Source organism: Thunnus albacares, chromosome 18 (genome assembly GCF_914725855.1).
Source record: "Thunnus albacares chromosome 18, fThuAlb1.1, whole genome shotgun sequence".
NCBI lineage: Eukaryota > Metazoa > Chordata > Actinopteri > Scombriformes > Scombridae > Thunnus > Thunnus albacares.
This window is the reverse complement of record NC_058123.1, coordinates 11,060,377-11,081,290: the sequence shown is the minus strand read 5'-3', so window position 1 is coordinate 11,081,290 and position 20,914 is coordinate 11,060,377. Positions and strand designations below refer to the sequence as shown.

The 20,914-nt window shown below is 38.9% G+C and overlaps 1 protein-coding gene across 2 annotated transcripts; it reads left to right on the top strand.

Moving 5' to 3' along the window:
• The first annotated feature begins 379 nt into the window (after positions 1–379).
• On the top strand, positions 380–16,981 carry LOC122968453 (guanine nucleotide-binding protein G(q) subunit alpha-like). Of its 2 annotated transcripts, none has more exons than XM_044333694.1 (8): positions 380–583; positions 828–984; positions 4,370–4,554; positions 10,429–10,583; positions 10,798–10,926; positions 12,898–13,027; positions 14,784–14,937; positions 15,437–16,981. In XM_044333694.1, exons 2-8 carry the CDS (start codon positions 849–851, stop codon positions 15,625–15,627), a joined length of 1,080 nt encoding a protein of 359 aa, XP_044189629.1. In that variant the 5' UTR covers positions 380–583; positions 828–848; the 3' UTR covers positions 15,628–16,981. The 2 variants fall into 2 exon arrangements, with proteins under 2 accessions (XP_044189629.1, XP_044189628.1); XM_044333693.1 differs by having other exon boundaries at positions 380–654.
• Positions 16,982–20,914: the final 3,933 nt, after the last annotated feature.

Below are 20,914 nucleotides of genomic sequence, written 5' to 3'. Positions count from 1 at the left end.
CTTCATCTGAAAAGTAAATAAAGCTGTCAGATAAATATAGTGGAGTAGAAAGTACAATATTTCCCTCTGAAATGTAGTGGAGTTGAAATATAAAGTAGCACAAAATGGAAATACTGTACCTCAAAATTGTACTTAAGTACAGTACTTGAGTAAATGTACTTAGTTACTTTCCACCACCGGGAATAATATGTATTATACACTGGTTGTAATTGGTTTTCAGTGAAGGTGAACTGTCAGTCTGTTGCTCCGTCACATGCATCCGTAGTTTCCTTGTTAACACCGGAAATTAGTTCCCATAATGTAATAGTGAAAGCCCACACGATTTCCCATCAGAGCACAGCCCTCCGTCACATGGTGCAGTGTTGGTTTTTTTTCCCAGGACAGAGGGGAACGGAGCGGAGCAAAACTGCGCGCAGAGGAGGATAACAGAGTTTCATGTAAAGACAAACAGTAAAGGTGGCATGGGCATCATTTTCTTGCCACGAAGAATTACTTTTGCCAAGTTTTTTGTGTCATTTTGTAGCGCAATGAAGTGAAACTCCGCCATATTCAGCCCACCACGCCCGGAGCTTAGCTACCAGGGGTAAAGACTCGCTTCTTCAGTTTTTAACTTATTGCACAAAGTTAATTTCCTGTCCACAGGAGAGGAACAAGGTAATGCAAACACCCTTGAGAATAACGACTTTACTTCCTCAAATTTACATTTGACAAACCTCGTTAAAAGCGCAGGAGAATGAGGGTTTTCTGTGGAGTTAATCATTGACTTTAGGATACGTAAGGCTTTTCTTCCCTGTGTAATAAACATGTATGTGTCTGCGCCCTGGAAGGTGAAGCGTTATCCAGGAGAAATGACTCTGAGCTCCGTGGGCGCTTGCTGCCTCAGCCCTGAGGCCAAAGAGGCTCGCAGGATCAACGATGAAATAGAGAGACAGCTCCGCCGGGACAAGAGGGACGCCCGACGGGAATACAAGCTGCTTTTGCTTGGTAAAGGACCAAAAACCTTTTATGTAATATTTGTATGAGAGGTAGAACAGTGTAACTAAGTAAATTTAATCAAGTACTATTTTTAAATACAATTATGAGACATTTTCTCTCAAATATTTCCATTTTTCTGCTACTTATACTTCTGTTCCTCTACAATTTAGAAGTTAACATTGCACTTTTTACTCCACTACATTCATTTCACAGCTATTTCAAATCAGTATTTTACATGTTAAACTGAAATAAAATATGATGTAAGATAGATTAAATCAGTGATTCTTAAAGTGGGGTTGGGGGGCCCGCAGGGGTCCATGAGGGGACTCCAGGGGGTCCCCAGCAAAAAGGGGAATAATTTATTTTGACTACAATTCCATCCATAAGGATTATAATGACACAATGTATGACTATTATGGTTATGGGCTTCATACACTTTCTGTAATTAATCTTCTAAAAGCAAAGATCTTATCTGATGGAGGACCCTGGGATAAAATCTTATTTAATCGGGGCCCGTGGTCTAAATTGTGTCAGTTTAGGGGTCCTTGACATGAAAAACTTTGAGAATGACTTGATTTAACTACCCATCACCAATTGTTACAGTAGTCAGGTCCTTTATTTAATTAAGTACCAACTTACAACAATGTAAGAATACACTAGTAAATAAAAGTCCTTTCAAAATCCCACTAAAGTAAAAATACAGAGGTATTTTTAGCAAAATGTACTTAAAGTATAAAGAAGATAGGTATAGGACTGCAACTAATGATTATTTTAATTATTGACTAGTAATCGATTAGTTGTTTGGTCTATAAAATGTCAGAAAATATGAAAAAATAATATGAAAAAAAGATGGAACCTAAAATATCTCGTTTTTTCCTGACCAACAAGCCACAACCCAAATATATTCAGAGGTATAGAAGTTAAGATCCTTTACTTAATCGACCCTGAGTGTGTAATTTTCCGTTTGAGGTTGAATATAACCAGTTAACGTATTGTAGAAGTGTCACTGTAAAAGTGCTGCAGCTGAGACTGATCACAGTACAGACCAGCACAGAAAACTCCAACATCACAGTTTGTAGAAAAATATTATAATCAGCAGTTGAGGAAGGATTCAGATCATTTACTTTATTTAAAGTAACACACCTCAATGTAAAATATTAAAATTTTAAGTCCTGCAATCAAAATCATACACAAGTTACACAAGTATTATTAGCTATAATGAAAGTATCACAAGTAAAAATACTCTTGCAGAACTGTCAGGTATTTCCATCTGTAACAAAGCATAATTTATGCTAATCATACATATTTTTTCTGTAAAATTTTAAATTGTAAAGTAACAACAGCTGTCAAATAAAAGTAGTGGAGTTTTCCCTGCAAAGCAGAAGAGTAGAAGTATGAAGAACTTAATTAGTTTCCACTATTGATTATAACTAACTATTGATTAGACACACATTAGTTCTGGTAGATAAATGCATTACATGATAGTTGAATCATCTGGGAGGCCACATTTTACCTGTGTGACTTCACTAAAGATGCATCAACAACGCTGTGAGTAAATGTACGGTTCAAAGTAGTCATGTTGGTTATGGTTATTCTGCTTTCAAAAATGATTGACTCATGCTGAATGTATAAACCGCCCTTTAAGGTTCAAAAGTCAAAAGATGTGTAGCTTCATTGCTCAGCAAACAATGACTGCATACTTTGAAGAAGTCTTAAATTGTAAACTGTGGCGCATAATATTAGATTTAAGTATAAGATTATAATAGTGTACATAACTTTAAAAATGTCAAAATGACATGCTAAGCAGCATACTTTGTTTTCACTTTACTCTCTAAACTAAGCTCTCCATCTGTTGCCAATAAATGCTGTCGTTACAGCTACAGGGGAAATGCAGCTGCTCCTTTTAGTTCAGATACTTCAAAGATATCAAAAATAAACGTTTACTGGTGAGATAATAAAATACTGTTTTTAAAGAGTAAACATAAGACCTATAACGCCCAAGCCCAGCCTATGGTAACAACAGTAAGGCCAAGATTACATAAGAGTGAAAGTATTACATATTCAACACAGACACAAGTTGCTGCTTCTGCTTTTGTTAACATAGACAACAGACAGAGTTTCAGGAAAAGACTGATAATATTCTGTATTTCTCATATTGTCAACGAATTCCATGAAGTGATCAAAACTAACAATGAATTGATCTTATTAACAAGCATTGTCTGTGTAGAGAATGCCTGATAAAGCTTACTCCTCTGTGCCACAGAGCTCTATTGTTGTCCAACGAGATTAAAAGTCTTCAGCCACACTAGCAGCTCTGTCCGGCTGTACTTAGGTACAGCGGTACTGTGAGCTAAAGGCTAACATTGATGTGCTAACATGCTAACGTGCTAGCAATGACAGTGCTAAAATGCTGATGTTTAGCAGGTAAAATGTTTAACATGTTCACCATGAAAACATTTGCTTATCAGCATGAAACTAAATGACAGCTGAGGCTGGTGGGACTTTCAGAAGTTTTGTAGGTATTTAGTCATTAAGTATAGTACAAATTGAAATTTGGACCCGATGATAGTGCTCAATGAAAATGCAGAGGATTATTAAAGGCATTACAAATCCTCCTGTGGGGAATGGGAATGTGGGTTAAATATTTCATGGAAATCTATCCAATAGTTCAATCATTCCAATAGTCCAGACATTTCACAAAAAATGTCAACTCGAGCTGGGCAGTATATTGATATTATATTGATATTGTGATATAAGACTAGATATTGTCTTAGATATTGGATATCATGATATCGTGATATGGCATAAGTGTTGTCTTGTCCTGGTTTTAAAGGCTGCATTAAAGTAAAGTGATGTAATTTTCTGAACTTACCAGACTGTCCTAGCTGTTCTATTATTTACCTTTACCCACTTAGTCATTATATCCATATAACTGATGATTATTTATCAAAAGTCTCGTTGTGTAAACATTTTGTGAAAGCACCTATATTCATCCCTACAATATTGTTGCAGTATCGATGTCAAGGTATTTAGTCAAATATATTGTGATATTTGACTGCATCTACTCCTGTTTGAGTAACATGCTAAAAACTACAGTGCCCAGGTGTATTTGGAAGTCACTGAGCTGTTTTAAAAAAATGACGCTACACGACATATTTGTGAGCTATTTTTAAAGATTTACATCTTCAGTAAGAACTAATGTGCGGGGGCTGAGTGCTACAGACAGGGTAGGAAAGTCATATTGAGTGACGGACTAACACATCGTTGGTTTTGGTCTTTTAGAAGGATTTATTGATAATTAATGAATTGAAAATATAGAAGAACACCCACTTAATCAATTATGTTGATATACTGTATATGTGGACACTAATTGTGTGTTTCTGTTGGTGGTTAGGGACTGGTGAAAGTGGGAAGAGCACTTTCATCAAGCAGATGAGGATCATCCATGGCCGTGGATACTCTGATGAGGACAAGAGAGGTTTCACACGACTGGTCTACCAGAACATCTTCACAGCCATGCAGGCCATGATCCAGGCCATGAACATACTGAAAATCCCCTACAAGTATGAAAACAACAAGGTAGACCACATTACAGTTTCTTTTCTGCTTCACAGACAGATTGAGACAAAGGTTTTCCTACACACTGTCCCACCAAAGTGTGACACTGACAGCGCCTGCAGTGTGTATTACTGTGTATTTACAGTGAAGTATTCTGGTAATTTGCAACAGTGTGATATTTTGCAATCCTGCTGTTAGAGAGTTCTGGTCTACTTACAGACCAGGCTGTCTTTTGGAAAGTACTCATGATGTTACTCTGCAGACATGTAAAGACAGGCACTCTCTTGAGGCAAACACAAGTAAGAGACAAAAGAGGAACCGTAACAGAGAATTCCCCATTAATCACGCAGGAGTATGTCTCTGTCATACAAGCGGCAGGAGCTTATTAATCACACGGATGTGGTGGCTCACACAACCACGGTACATACACTTAAGTTCTAGGTAGAGATGAAACCCAGGCGAGACCAGTCCACTTCCTGTGTCCTGTGATGGGGGGGGGGAGGGGGGGGTCATGTGGCTGTAATGGACCTTTGGCAGCATTAACCAAGTCTGACTCAGCATGATTCTTTTCTTGTCACCGGTGAAGGTAAAGTTCTGTGGAAGCTCACAGGATAACAGCACGTTTGCCATTGATGGTGCAGTTATTAGGTCACAGAAGTTAAGAAGCTAATGTGCCTACAACACGCTATTAGAAAGTTGCTTAGATTTTTCTGATTGATTTGAGGAGAGCAGATAATGCAGAAACAAAAGGGAGAAAAAAAGAAAATTTGAGGCTGGCACAGCAGTTTATAAGGATCCCTTTAAAAGTGCTGTGTGTAGAATTTAGTGGCGACTAGCTGAACGGACTTGGCAGAAATGGAATATAATATTCATAAATACATTTTAATTAGTGTATAATCACCTGAAAATAAGAATTGTTGTGTTTTCCGTACCTTAGAAGGAACCCTTTATATCTACATAAGGAGTGGTTCCCCCTCCATGGAGCTTGCCATGTTGCACCGCCATATTTCCACTAGGGATGTCAGTTTCAGGTAATTTTGCTTTCGACAGACCGACACCCATTAACTGGTAACTAACCGGTTAATTTTGTAAGAAAAGTTGTGATGTAGCTTTCGTTTGTGAGAGCTGTCCAGCAGTTGGTGTTCAGAGCTAACATCCTTCTTCTCCTCAAAGTGTTTTTAATATATGTTTAATCACAGTGGCTCTAGATGGCATAACGTACTCGATCTCGAGATACAAATATAAATAATTATACGACCTTGATTATAAGATAAATAACGTTACTTTCTAAATATAACTTACATCATAGTATAGTTACATACTCACACTCTCCTGGGTTCCAGGTTCTGGGAAGTGATAAAAAAACATGTTGGTATTTATAAGACTGCCTGTTTATCTTTTTGAGATCCTTATCATCTGTTATTTGGCAGCTTGACATATTCTGTTTCTGCAGGAGAGACGTCAGAAGACACTTTGGACTTGTTTTCATTTGTCATGAATTTATTTCATCCGTGTCAGAAAAACATATTACATGAGTCTTCAGAAACTCCTGTATGTTAAACTGGACTAACGAAACACTTTAAGTGCTGGCTGACTCTAACACACTTACTGTAAACAGACTTTAAGACACTCGCTAGCCTAGCAACATTAATGCTACAAACAACCCATAATGCAACAGTCCGTGTAGAAGCCGATGTTACACTGGTACTTTCTCCATGCAAAAAGAGGATCTGATGTTGTGAACACGTAACTGTCTAGCTGTTAGTGGAGTGTGTATGCAAATTAACCTATAGACCAACATGCGTAACTGGTCAAAAATATTCTCTGCAGTTAACCAATTAATGGTTAACTGTTGACATCCCTAATTTCTACAGTAGCCTAGAACGGACAAACCGAACACTGGCTCTAGAGAGGGCCTTCCATGTTTTTCGCAAGCTTCATGGCGACCGTAGGTTCTCCTACACTCTTGGAAGGGGAAGGGGACAGGGAGGGGTATTCAGTTGGTCGCAATCTGCAACCTCACCACTAGATGCCCCTAAATCTTACACACTACACCTTTAAATGTGTCCCATCATTTCACCAAAGAGAAGAGTGGAAGCATGAAAGCGATGAAGCAGGAGCCATGAAATCAATTTTAAAAGATGCATGAAAAGGAAAAGGCATTTGAAGGGTATATCTGCCCCCAGAAATGTGAAAAAGTGACTGAACATAAACTTCACTTGGTGTTTTGTACACACATACAACATCTGGCTGCAGTTTCACTCACATTGTACGATCGTGGTACAGCTCTTTGGATAGTATCGGTTTCATTAGATTTTACAGTGTTGTAATAAACTAGTTAAACCCGTTTACAGTGTTTACAGATGTCTTTCATTACACTGGAATTCACCACAGTCACAGTCTCCCCTTTTATCATTGATTGAAGTGGGGACAATTACAACATCAAAGATAACTGGCCCTTAATAAAATGACAATTGCAGTATATCTGCAACAACACCTTGTACAATAAGGCTGTGGAGTAGGTTTCATAATGCAGTTACTCCTGCCTCGTGATGATACTAAAGTCCCAGGCAGCAGCAATTGAGAGTAAACAGATGTAAAGTAATAGTTCACCCATAAATGACCATAAAAACACAAACAGCTTGTGCAGGTTAATCCAAGTGTTTTCTGGCTGAACGATTGCGCCATGAGTCCATAACTGATGTGCAGTCAGGGAAATATGTATTATTAATCAAATACAAAGTAGGGCAGTAATGGCAAGATAGAGATTCCAAGAAGTCAAAGGACATCACTTTACAAAGCCAGAAGAAATGATCATAACAAGGCATTACCCGGAACACTAAGCACCCTTTGTACTTCCTTATTTAGCTCGTTGAATCTATGAATGCATATGAGAGGAAAAAACACTCGACGCACTGAAATAATAGCTGATGTTGAATATCAGGGTGAAAGGTGAAAGTTGTCTCTGTAGATGTTGTGTGCAACAGATCGTTGCTACATCCTCTGTCAGTTTACTAAAATGAACAGGGCTGCCAGTGTCTTACACTCTTAGACTGACGCTGGTTGGAGTCCTGATTGAGAAATCTCTTGGGTGGAAATTCTATGACCATAGTTTTTGTAACAAATCCACATCAATCTCAGCTTTTGGTGTGATTAATTTATGTGAAGTATACATTTTAGCAAGTCTACACATGATAATCAGTGAGCTTTGCTGATGAGTTGGTGTAGAATTATTGCCATACAACAAAAGCTTATACACAGTTACTTTTAAATTCTTTTAGGGCTGCAACTAATGTTTATTTTCATTATCGATTAATCTGTCGATTATTTTCTTGAGTAATCAGTTAGTTGTTTGGCCCCCGAAGATATTCAGTTTCCTGTCATAGGGGACTAAAGAAACCAGAAAAGTTTCACATTTGAGAAGCTGGAATCAGAGAATTTAGACTTTTTTTCTTAAAGAAATTAAACACATGATGAATCAATTATCAAACTTGTTGATTAATTTATAGTTGACAACTAAGCATTGAATTGACTAATTGTTGCAGCTGTGTTTACTTTGTTTGTGTTTAAAGAACAAGGCTGGCAATATTTTATATTTATGTCATTGTCAACAAAAATCCTATGAAAAGACCAAAACCAGCTGTCTCTCAGTACTTTCCAACTCCCCCTAGCCTGCCTGTGGCACTCAGCCTCAAGCCCATTTGTTTCAACTGATGAGGTAAATTTTAATAAACAGGTCACAAATACTTTATTTAAACCAATTTCCTTAAACAGCTGGGCACTGTAGTTCTCAACAAATGTTACTCAATCAGAAGTAAATCGTGAACTTCTTAACTATTTGCAGGTGTGGATTTGGTGCATTAGTGAATATTTTCAGCAGCAGGACGGTGTATGTGGGAAATAAACGACAGTGCCAACATTCATTGTAAAGAATTAACACATAACCCAGTGCAACAATGTGGCTCAGTGATGTGTTTTTAATAGTTTTTGCACAACAATTGAGCTCTGTGGCACAGAGGAATAAATGATATACTGTGAGAGGCAACACAAACAATACTTGTTGGTAGGATCAATTCATTGTTGGTTTTTCATTGGAATAGTTGAGAATAAGAAAAATATTGTTAGACTTAATCTTTAAGATATTTGGTGAGCTTCAATGAGACTGAATGTTCTTTAGAAGCTATGTGTGAATGGGGTTAAAGTTCAGACCATTTGATCTTTCATTGACTAAGGCACTGCTGCAAGGTTTGGTATCACTTCTTATCATCTCTCATCAAAGGCAAACAAAGCTCAAATGGGTGAAAAGCAATTCTGCTGGTGGTCTTGTGTAGACAGCCTAACTTTAGTCTGTTGGCTTGTCTCAGAACATGACATCTGTTCACTTGGTATGAAAGCAGACTCTCCACTTCCACATTGCTTGTATTTGGTTTAACCAAAAAAGGTTGCAGTTTGTCACAATTATGTACTTGTTGCTGGTGAAGTTTGGTTAGATTGTTGGTACAAATCAGATACTGAATCATATCCTGTTTGAAGACATAAGGGTCACCCTTACTGTTAATAGTTCAGTATGCTTGAAACGGAATAGGTCGTCTGATATGCTGTCTTGACCGTGTTAAAAGAGTATGGCCTCACAATTTTCTCATGTGCAGAGCCAAACCAACAATGAATTGATCCTACTTACAAGTTTTGTGTGTTTATTCAAAGCCTGATATATCTTATTCCTCTGTGCCATAGACCTCCGTTGTTGTCTAAAAAATATTAAAAACATGTCAATGAGCCACATTATTGCACTTTGGCGACATGTTCCTTTGCCACCAAAAGTTTGGTTGTTACTTTGTTTAGAAACAGCTCCAAAGACTAATAATCACAATTTCAGTCTCCAGAGAGTAGTTCCATGTACAACAGACACCACTGTGCATACGTGGGAATGCGTTTCCGTTTACAGAGCTTCACTAGCTTGTTCTGATACGTCACACCTCTTGACTTTGTACTGAAATTCATTGGAAATTTTACAGTGTAGCACAAAGTCAAGAGGTTTATAATATGCAGCACAAGATACACAGAACTGCTCTCCGGAGATTTAAAAAGTGGTCACTGTATTTCTAAACAACTACCACACACAAAGTCTTCGTGGCAAGATAATGGGTCACCCAGTGCAGCGGTGTGTCTCATTGATGTGTTTTTAATAGTTTTTGGAGAACAACAGGTCTAAGAAGAATAAGATATATCAGGCTTTGGATACACACACAATACTTGTAAGTAGGGTTGTTGGTTTGGCTCTGCACATGAGATTTGTGACAATAGGAAAAATATGGAAAATCTCCAGCCACATCCTTTAAAGGCAAAAGTGTTTATACTTGTTCCAAATAACCACACTTGATGGCTTTATTTTCACACCTCCATACACCTGGCAAAAATGCTCTGTAAAGTGGGGTTGATTGATGAATTGTCTGTTACGGAAAGTTAAAAGAATTGTCAGAGGTAGATTATACAAACCTCCTCTCTGACGTCGGAAACAGGGTTTCACACTGAAACAAACCTACAACCACTTTGTTGACTGGTACTGAGGTCTGAATAAAAAGATATGGCACTTGGTGTTAGCTGAAGTAATTATTGCACACTGTAAGGGTAATGTCGCTGTATTGTAGATTAGTATACTGGTATTTTCCCTGACTAATCAAACTACACATCTGTAATGGGAAGTGCACACTTGGTAAACCCAGTGACAGTGAAATGTTATTCTCTATCATCTGAGCTAAGTTTAATCTTTCATACCATCACAATAGAGATGCACAAGAACAAATACATGATCATGTACTTATAAATCCTTATTTGTTTTTGTTTCTGAAAGTGTTTGGGTATGTCTTCATTTCAATGTGCCTCTCTGTTGTTCAGGCCAATGCCAGTATTATCAACGAGGTTGATGTGGAGAAGATCACAACATTAACAAACCCTTACGTGGATGCCATCAAGAGCCTGTGGAGTGATCCGGGGATTCAGGAATGTTACAATCGGAAGAGGGAATACCAGCTCTCAGACTCGGCCAAATAGTGAGTGTAAACAGAGACAAATAACTCCTCAGACACTGCCAAATAGTTTCCACTGTTTCATCCGCCAGTTGTCTGTTTATTGCATTCAGTAGGGTCAAGTTCAGTGTTTATTCCATTTATGGTTGTTGACAAAAGCTTACAGTAATAAAAGCAAAGAAATACTAATTAAATTGTTTCCATTTTTTAAATGTGCTTTGTCTTCTTGTATCAATAGCTACCTGAATGACTTGGACCGAATCTCTGATACTGCTTACCTGCCAACCCAGCAGGATGTGCTGAGGGTCAGGGTGCCCACAACAGGTATTATCGAGTACCCCTTTGACCTGGAGAATGTGGTGTTCAGGTGAGTGTTTTATGTTGTTTTTATGTTTTATGATGTTTATGATGTGTCTCGATTGCAGCTGAGAACATAAACAGTGAAAAAGTGCTCTGGAGTAGGGGGGGCCAACATACAATAGATAAACTCTAATGTCATCCTATACATAGTTTTATATCATGATATTGATTTATTTATCATGATATGTATTCTGGAAATTCAATTGGTTAACCTAGTGAGCTAAGAAATCAAGGTATATTGTGGGTCAAGTAAATTGTAAGCAGATGGTAGTGTTGGTGTTTCAGTTGGTCCGTCACTTTGGTCCACACTCAAATATCTACTAACTATTGGATGGATTGTCATGAAATTTTCTGATGTTCATGTTGCCCAGAGGATGAATTCTGGTGACTTTAGTGTCCCCTTGACTTTTCCTCTAGCGCTACCAGGAGGTCAAATTTCTCACTTGTGAAATATCTCAACATCGACTAGATTGGCACAAAATTTTGAACAGCCATTCAGGTTCCCAATGACAAAGCCTTGACTTTGGTGATCCCCTGACTTATTCTCTGGTGCCACCTCAAGGTTCACATTTGTGGTGTTTGTGAAATATTAGGTCCCCCTCAGGATGAATTGTAATCGCTTTGATAATCCTTAATGATCCTTAACTTTTCATCGGGCGCCATCATCACGTCAAAACTGTAATTTGTCCAACATGTTGGTTTCTACCTACATACTGAACAAAAAACAAATAAGATTCTCAGCAGCCTAAACTCTGCTTTGCGTTTAGTGCTAATGAGCAAATGTTTGCATGCTAAAATTATACACAACAGCATTGTTATTGTGATCATATTAGCATGTGAGCATATAAGCATGCTGAAATTAGCATTCAGCTTGAAGCCCTGCTGTGCTCGCTGTGTTCCTGTGAATTCTGAGTGTGTAAATCATGGCTGTATTACAGGAACTGGATACTGGACTCAAAGATGGCGCCTGTTCATTCAAATGAAAATTGCCTACCTGACACATAACCCAAAAACTTTTTCTAGCTTCCAGATTTGTTATTCGTTATTTGTCCTGCTAGCCCTGTCAGTTTATTCCCACTCGGCACATAGACTTTACATTGGGATGACGTAACAACCTTTAACATCCCTTTTCTAGGCCCTGGGAAAGTTTCACAAATATGAAACCTTTATGGATTAAAAATAGATAACGCAAAGAGTAATCATTTACCTTGTCTATAAAACTGTTGACAGTTCAAGGTGTCCTGTCAACAGTTTTACTGATGTCTCTTTTATATTGGTGGTCTGTGGAAAAAAGGCTTTTTGGACCACAGGGAATTTTTTTGCTGCAATACCACGAGTGGTCACTGGGACAAATTGGCAGCAAGGTTGAGTGGTGGCGCCTTATCCAGCTCTCTTAATACATCTATAGCATAGATTTATCCAAAGAGAGTGCTGTCAGAAATTCCACAAAGGAACATAAAAAGCAGTGTCCATGGCATGTACATTACTTTCTGCTAACAATCCCACAATACAATGCTCCATATTAGATGCAAAATTACAGCTGTGCTTCTACACCTGTCTGTGATAATGTAAAATTATGACGATTATTGTCTGAAATCTCAGTTTACTGCTTATAATTAAGTAAATTATTGATTGTCTGTTACACAGGGAGTAATGTAATGTAAACTTGTGATAGAGGCTAAATGTCTTTACGTGGTCTTCAAATGCTGCAGCACAGTTAATTAATACAACCATATGAAGTTATTTCTCTGCTCTGCTTATTCATCCAGTCCACACTATCAATGATCATTCTCAAAAATGTATTGTGTGTAAAAAATCTTCCAAAATAGTCATCTTCAAAATATTGAGGGTCACATAATCGATATTGTTTTGTTTTTTTAAAATTGACATTATCACCAAAGCCCTAAGTACTATAACTGTCTGTGGATGGGTAATATGATAACTTGTTTTTAATGATGTCTTAAACCTGTGGCTGTAGGATGGTGGATGTGGGTGGCCAGCGTTCAGAGAGGAGGAAGTGGATTCACTGTTTTGAGAATGTGACCTCCATCATGTTCCTGGTGGCGCTCAGCGAGTACGATCAGGTCCTCATTGAGTCGGCCAATGAGGTGAGAAATAATGTGTAACAATTACAAGCTAATCTCTATATATATCTTTTTAGTTTTTTGCACAATAGTTTGCAGATGGGGAAGAAAGGGGCTCACAAAGGGATGAGGGGGCAGCTCATGGTTCTCTGTCTTTTCTACCTGACTGAATGTGCATTTTTGTTGTTTAGATGAATATTTTAAATAAAGTTTGTTCGTGTGTCTTGGAAAAAAAAAAAGTCAGACTCAGAGTCTGTGTCTTCTGCATAGCAGAGACGAGACCCCACCACTGCCAAGGGATTCTCGTCCTATGCAGCAAACAGCACCGGCGGGGTTACTGTGGCCTATATTGTCGTTCAGTCCATCCCCTCAATATACCCCCTTAATCTGGACCCACCACTCTATTTGGCTGCCGGGAGTTTTAAAAGTTAGCAGCCTGTGTATCTGTAAATGCATCATGTTGTCGCACACTGTCAAGTTAACAATCTTGTTGATGTGTCTTTTTTAGCTGGGAGGTATAATAGAGAAAGTAAAAATTGGGTGCATTAAAATGCAAGGAGTGAGAGAGTGAAAGTAAACTTTAACTGCATCCTGTTCTCTTCTTACATCTTGCTTCTCATCTTGCGTGTCCTTTTAACACATGATGATGGAACGGATAATACAGCTACTGTTACTTCTAGCACGAATACCCTCGGTGTTTTTCACAGAATGGGATTCTTATCTGAGGCTGTAGCTGACCCGGGAGGGTGGGAGAGTGTATATTAGGTGCTGCACTGCACTGCACTGCATTTTGACAGTGTTGTGTTAAGAACATAGACTAACTTGCAGGGTTTCTGCCATTGTATTGCACGTTGACCCCCCTGAACTGAGCATATAGGCTACTACAATAAAATAAATCAAATAGCCTTGCTGTTGTTAATTTAAGGCAGCCATGCAGGCAGCCTGCAGCTGTGGCTCCGCCACCACCTCTACCTGCCGCAGTCTCCCCTAGCCTGCCTCTCACCGGGGCCGGGGAAAATTAAACCGGCTGCATCATGTGTCAGTACTCCGCATCTGTAGATTCATCCACGGAAGAAGTTCTATAATATACTGGATCTTGTAGTGGGACTGACAGGCCCACTGAGGCTTTGAATAAGGAGGATCTTCCCCAGTTTTGCATTTATAAGTGGTTCAGTCACCTGTAGACTGTGTGTGGTTTGAGAATGAGCCTTGTATTTAAATAGGCCGTGTAGTGTTGTAGACCGCTGCGTCTATTTTATGTTTGTTACTGCCGTGTAAGAAAGACATGGCATTGAGACAGTGCACCTGGCCTGTCGCAATCTATCGGCAGTGGCGCTGAACGGTTCGTCAATCGATGCACGTAGAGCGCTGTGTGCTGTCCTCATTGCTGAAACATTTGAACGTGACTGGCAGCTGGTTTTCTTTTTTTGCTCCTCAGAACAAGCTTGTCTGACAAAGTGTCTTCACTGTATGTATTCTTAAACATAGGCTTGCTTGGCTCAATAAGTGACAGTTTGTGTTTATGGTTAGGATAGGATAGAAGAGGATAGGATATATCAGCTGTTTTACAGTTGTGAATTTTAAAATGACTTTATCAGAAGGGCCCCTCAAGAATGCTCCGCCCCCCTCTGTGCTCACAGAGGCTTGTTCACCTGATGAGATTACAGCCAATTGAATTTACTCACACAAAAAATCACTGCTGAAGTACGGCTGTCTAACACTATGTTTGAATTCATATTTCTACACATACTTAGACGTGTATGTCATATGTCTTTTAAAGAATCGAATGGAGGAAAGCATGGCCTTGTTCCGGACCATCATAACCTACAAGTGGTTCGAGCAGTCCTCAGTCATCTTGTTCCTCAACAAGATAGACTTACTGGAGGAAAAAATCATGTATTCACATTTGGTCGACTACTTCCCTGAATATGATGGTGAGAGGAAACTGTTTATTCCTTGCAAAAACATTGAGACATGTTAGTTGTTTTCTGCTCATGGTCCCATTTTACTCCCTGTCAGGTTGCCTAACGATGATGTCATTTAAACACCTGACGTTAGAAAATCTTGGGAAATGAGAGGAAATTCAATGTGCTGTTGTCCTGTAATTACCATGTTTGGCCACAAGTAGTCACAAGTGACAATTATTCATAATAGTAAATGCTGAAATATAGTGTAATAGTGCACAAGTAGTCATCAAACTGACTCTGTAATGTCAGTTATAGAGCAGTATGTATAAAGTTAGCTAACGCTGGAACATTTTGTTGCTTATGAATTTAACTTTTCATTTGTAAGAGGAAGATTGGGTTTTTTCTTTGTGCTAGTTGCACTTTAATGCTCTGAAATAATTTGATTTTAGAGTGCTAGCGTCTTTTATATTCTTGAACTTTTATGAACTACTAAAATGACTCATTTACTGTTTTCTCTTTCCTCCAGGTCCCCAGCAGGATGTCAAAGCAGGGAAAGAGTTCATCTTAAATATGTTTGTGAGTCTCAATCCAAACATGAAAAAATTAATCTATTACCACTTCACCTGTGCCACAGACACAGACAACATTCGATTCGTTTTCCGTGCGGTGAAGGACCACATCTTGCAGGAAAACCTGGAAGTCTACAACTTGGTTTAAAACTGTGATGGTGCCGCTGTAATTCAATCTACCTTGTACAGCTGGCAGTCAAGAGAGCTCTGCAGTGCTTCAGTTTGCCTCACGCTGCTGCTGAACACTATAATCCAAAACAGGAAATTGTGAAACTACAGAGCTTGTCGCCAAATGACTGTACTACTGATGTATTTCAAATTCTCCTGTTAGGCTCTTTGGAAATGGATTTCTCCAGCTATAATGAAGTGTGTCCTGACAATTAAAGTGCTGCCTTAGTGAGGAGTCTATTATAGTATGCACTCAAATTTATGAAGCTCTTTATGAACATTTTGAGCAGTAACAGTATAAATGCATGTGGATGAATTGAGAGGGGAAAAAGGTATTTTAGTGGCCTCCTAAGCCTCTGAGGACTAGTAATGTACTAGGTCTCTCCTTCAGGGAATCTGTGGAAGTGAATGTAGACTAACTGCAGTGCAGCACTTCACATCACTAACCCAAATGTTCATGTTTTTCTTTTTGAACAGTTTAAAACACTCTAAATACTTAATTTGTGTCTTGACTTAATGGGAAACTAGTCATAATCAACACTAATGACACATTTACTTTAATACATTTATTGGTTTGCACACTGTACATTTCGTAACATCAGTATTTGTACTAAAATTCTGCATGTGTGTTCCTCACTCGGTTGAGTATAATAATTTCCACAGTGTTGTTTCAAATTCATTCATTTCGCATTAGTCTGTGATGTCATTGTTCAGTGTTAAACCACTTTTTGTGTGCACAGCATAAATGATATATTTTTATGTAATTTAACAAACATTTAAAGGGAATCCTACTAGATTCTGCTACATTAGCACTCCTTTTTTGTTTTTGTTGTTGTGTCAAAGCTGTAGAATTAAATGTTGTGTATATTCATTTCACTGACAGTTTTTGATAGTCTTTTAAGTAATTTTTTTTAATCCTAAAAATCATTTTTGTAAATGACTTCAGAATTTGCTACATTATTTATCTGAATGCATATTGTAAATATCGCATGGTACAGTAATTTCCTAGCCCCCCTATTTGCATCAATGGCAATGTAAAAGGCCAACTGCTGAAGAGAGAACTATTAAATAATCTCTCAGGCATTAAACTAGTTCATTCTTGATCTTAATTCACATGCTTTTCAACGGCATGATATAAATGAATAAAAAGCTAATGAGAGCATATCCATGGCACTAATGTTTACACAGTCTCTCTCTTCTTGTTAAAAAATAATGACAGTCTAATTTGTACATTTTAATTTATGGTTGTGTTTCACTGTCACTGCAGTGTCTTATATTATGCAGCCTTAGTGTTTTTAATAATGTGATTGAATAAACAGACATGTTGCTGTTCACATGTTGCTCAGGTTTTCATTCCTTGTCTGTGTTTACAAATCAGCTCCAGTACACGGTTGGTGTGCCATTTAAATGTTTGTCTTCTTGGCTGCTCCATCAGCTGGTTCAACAGTGTTAGTCCTGAAATCCTCCTTTGTGATGCATCCATCTGGCTGGTGCCTGCAGCAGCACTTCTGATAGGGATCCATATTTTTAATGTTGTACATGGAGATATGTAGTGTGGTAAAGAATCTTTATTTTTGGAGGAAGATGCTGAAACTAATGTGGCAGCAGTATATGGCACTAGTAACCTGCCATGATGGATGAAAGGGGTGAAAAGGCTGTTGTGAACCTTCCAGATCAAATCAATCCTGAACCAAATCTGCCCAATATCCATCTTTCATACTACATGCCAGCCAAGCACAATATCCATTGGATATAACGAATTAAAGAGCTGAAACTAACAGTTATTTTGATTATCAGATAATCTACTGATTATTTGATTAATCTTTTCTCGGTAAAATGTTGGAAGTGCAGAGCCAAAGATGACATATTGAAAGACTTGTTTTGTTTGACCAACAGTTAATAACACAAAAAACAGAAAATCGTCCCATTTGAAAAGCTGGAACCAAGTGACCTCCTATGTCATGGTGTTCACAGATGCGTCCCTGACGGGGTGGGGGGGGGCAACTGCCTGGGGAGAGCGATAGGTAATGTGTGGTCTTCAAGGAAAAACCGACATCAATCTTCTCGAACTTCTCGAAGGGACCTCCATGTAGTCCCTCTGGACTTTGCCAATGCCTTTGGTTCAGTGCCCCATGAACTCCTATGGTCTGCCTTCAACTTCTTCAACATACCGGACACCACCTCTGAGTTTACCACCTCTTGGCAGTGCCTGGAAGTAGGCAACATGGCGGGATGCACTATCTCAAGCCTCGCATTCACAATGGCAATGGAGATCATAATCCAAGCCTCAAATTGCATTGTGGGTATACAGTTGCTTGACTCTGGTCTGTGCCTTCCTCCTCTCAGAGGAGGGACAACATTACAACTCTGACCACCACCGCTCCGTGCACCAGGAGACCACTCGGAAAACTGGAGGAAAACCTCAGCGGGGCCTGTATGAAAATAAAACTATCCAAGTCACACAGCATCTCAATTGTCAAGGGAGTGCTCTCTGACCTAAAAGTTTTCATCGTAGATGACCCAATCCCAACAGTATCCAAGCAGCCTGTCAAAAGCCTTGGAAGGTGATGATGCAAGCCTGAAGGACAAAGACCAGGTGCAACAACTGTGGAGGGAGATCAGCAGTGACCTACAGACCATCAACAATACCCAACTGCCTGGAAGATTAAAGAGCTGGTGTTTGCAGTTTGGGCTTCTACCCCGATCTCAACAGTGGAGAAACTGGAAAGAGGAATCACTGGATGCATCAAGAAATGGCTCAGAGTTCCATGATACCTTACCACCATAGGCATAGGAGATGATGTCCTCAAGCTGCCCTTCACCAGTCTCATGGAGGAGTTCAGGTGTGCAAAAGCAAGACTTCAGATGACATTGAATGAGATTTAGGTGGGCAACAACATACTGGCCTTGGCATCTGGACACAAATGGAGACCAGCCAAAGCAGTGGAGGAGGCAACAGCAGCTCTCAGACATGCGGACATTGTGGGACATGTTCAGCAAGGAAGAGGAGGCCTTGGGCTAACAACTAGCCACCCAACTTGTAATAAGGCCACAGCATCAGAACGGAGAAATATGGTGATGGAGGAAGTACGCCATCAGGTAACTTTACACAACTCTGATATGTAAAGCTGCCCAATGAAAACAGAGTGGGCTCATTGAGGGGGGGGGGGGCTTTAAAGAGACAGGAGCTCAAATGGTCTGTAAAGAGACACAGTGTTTACTGAGGGGCTGCATAAACGTTCGGTATAAAATTAATAAGGAGTTTTTTTTAACTGTGAATCATGTGGAGTCCAGAAATAAAAATTTAGAGCTGGAAATGAGCATAATAGGTCCTCTTCAAAGATATTTTGTTAACCTCTTGTTCCATTCCTAATTTAGATTTGAGACTTTCAGGCATTATAAGACCTATTATAAATTTTTGGCAGTGGTGGAAGTATTCAGATCCTTAAGTAAAAGTATCAACACAGCAATGTAAAATTAAAAAAAAACAAAAAAACTTCATTACAAGTAAAAAGTACATAAGTATTAGCATCAAAATATATTCAAAGTATTAAAGTGAAACTACTAATTTCGTCCCTCTGATTATTATATATGACATCAGATTATTAATACTGAAGCATCAGTGTGTAAGCAGCATGTTACTGTTGTAGCTGCTGGAGGTGGAGCTAGTTTGAACTACTTCATCTATGGTTAGATATGAAACTTAGAAGTTTAGGGGGGAAAAAATCACTGTTTGGTGGAGCTGTTAACAACTCAGACATCTGAAATGTGAACCTGACTACACACTGCTTTTTGTAAGACGTCAAAAGCCAAAAAGATTGGAAACCACTGGTTTAATCTTTAACAACGTGTTGTATTTTAAAAGCTTGTTATATGATCCGTTGTGTCAAATCTTCATCTGGAAAGTAACTTTAGCAAGTCTAGCTGCTACCGTGAGTTCCCTCAGCATACAACACTAACATGACAGATCAATCACAGAGAACTCTTGTATTCTCCACTGCATGAACACACTTTAACATAACTACTTAACATGAAGCCACCATATGCCTGTGGTTGGCCTGCTTCTTCTGGCGCATGCGGTCAGGTCAAAATAATAGGTTAAGGCTTGGCCAGACGATATCTGACATCCAGCCTGTCTGTCTCTGTGGTGTGCAGCAGTCATCTGAGGTCCAGCACATTACTGCATTTGAAAAGGAGAGTACAATTAGTCAACAAGTACCAGCTGTGCCAATCAACTCATCTGGCACTGTTCTCCTGAGCCATCTCCACACCTCTCTCTCCTGCAGCTGAACACCAACCACACCCACTTCCACAGTATCTAAAGCTGTCAAATAAATTTAGTGGAGTAAAAAGTACAGTATTTCCCTCTCCAATGTAGTGGAGTGGAAGTATAAAGTAGCATTAAATGGAAATAACCAAGTAAAGTATAAGTACATCAAAATTTTAAATGTTCTTGGTTACTATCCACCACTGGGAATTAGAATATGTATCATGCTCTCTTTGTAATTGGTTTCGAGTGAAGGTGAAGTGTGTCAGTCTGCATCCGTAGTTTCCTCGTTAACACTGGAAATTGGTTCCCATAATGTAATAGTGAAAGCCCACACGATTTCCCATCAGAGTACAGCCCTCCGTCACATGATGCGCTGTTTTTCCCAGGAAAGAGAGGCATGAGGCAGAGAAAAACTGCATGCAGAGGAGGATAACAAGACTTTTATGTAAAGACAAACAGAAAAGGTGGCATGGGAATCCTTCTCTTTCCATAAACAATGACTTAAGAACTTACTTAAGTAAAAGTATAGCACCAAAATGCACTTAAAGTAAAGTAAAAACTACTCATTTGTTCCCTCTGTCTGATACATTATGTAAATGACATCATTAGATTATTAAATATTGAAGCATCAGTGTGTAACTGTTGTAGCTGCTGGAGGTAGAGCTAGTTTGAACTACTTGTAGGAACATGACTTCAGTTGTTGGTCAGGGGTGTTGACTATTTACACCCTAACAGCTCCCCATTAACAGACGCTGTGCGCATTTACGCTTGAGGCACAGCAGTATAACTTCATTGATTATTTAAATCTCCAGATGCGGTAATTAATGTTCTTTGTTTTTCTACACATCCAAAAGGTCAATTGTTACACAGACATAAGGTTCATACAGTGAAATTGTTCGGAGTAAAGCAGCTGTCCTCCTGATAAATCCTGAGCTCCATGAGAGCCGTCTACAAAATTTTATTTTGGAAGCTTAAAGTTTAATTCTGTTTCCCCCGG

What these genes read in the sequence shown, in the direction of transcription:
- LOC122968453 (XM_044333694.1), top strand. Translation starts at nt 849, where the DNA reads ATGACTCTGAGCTCCGTGGGCGCTTGCTGCCTCAGCCCTGAGGCCAAA. An exon ending in CTCTCAGACTCGGCCAAATA is followed by an intron (nt 10,584 to 10,797) that starts GTGAGTGTAAAC and finishes TTGTATCAATAG; the next exon opens with CTACCTGAATGACTTGGACC. An exon ending in CTACTTCCCTGAATATGATG is followed by an intron (nt 14,938 to 15,436) that starts GTGAGAGGAAAC and finishes TCTTTCCTCCAG; the next exon opens with GTCCCCAGCAGGATGTCAAA.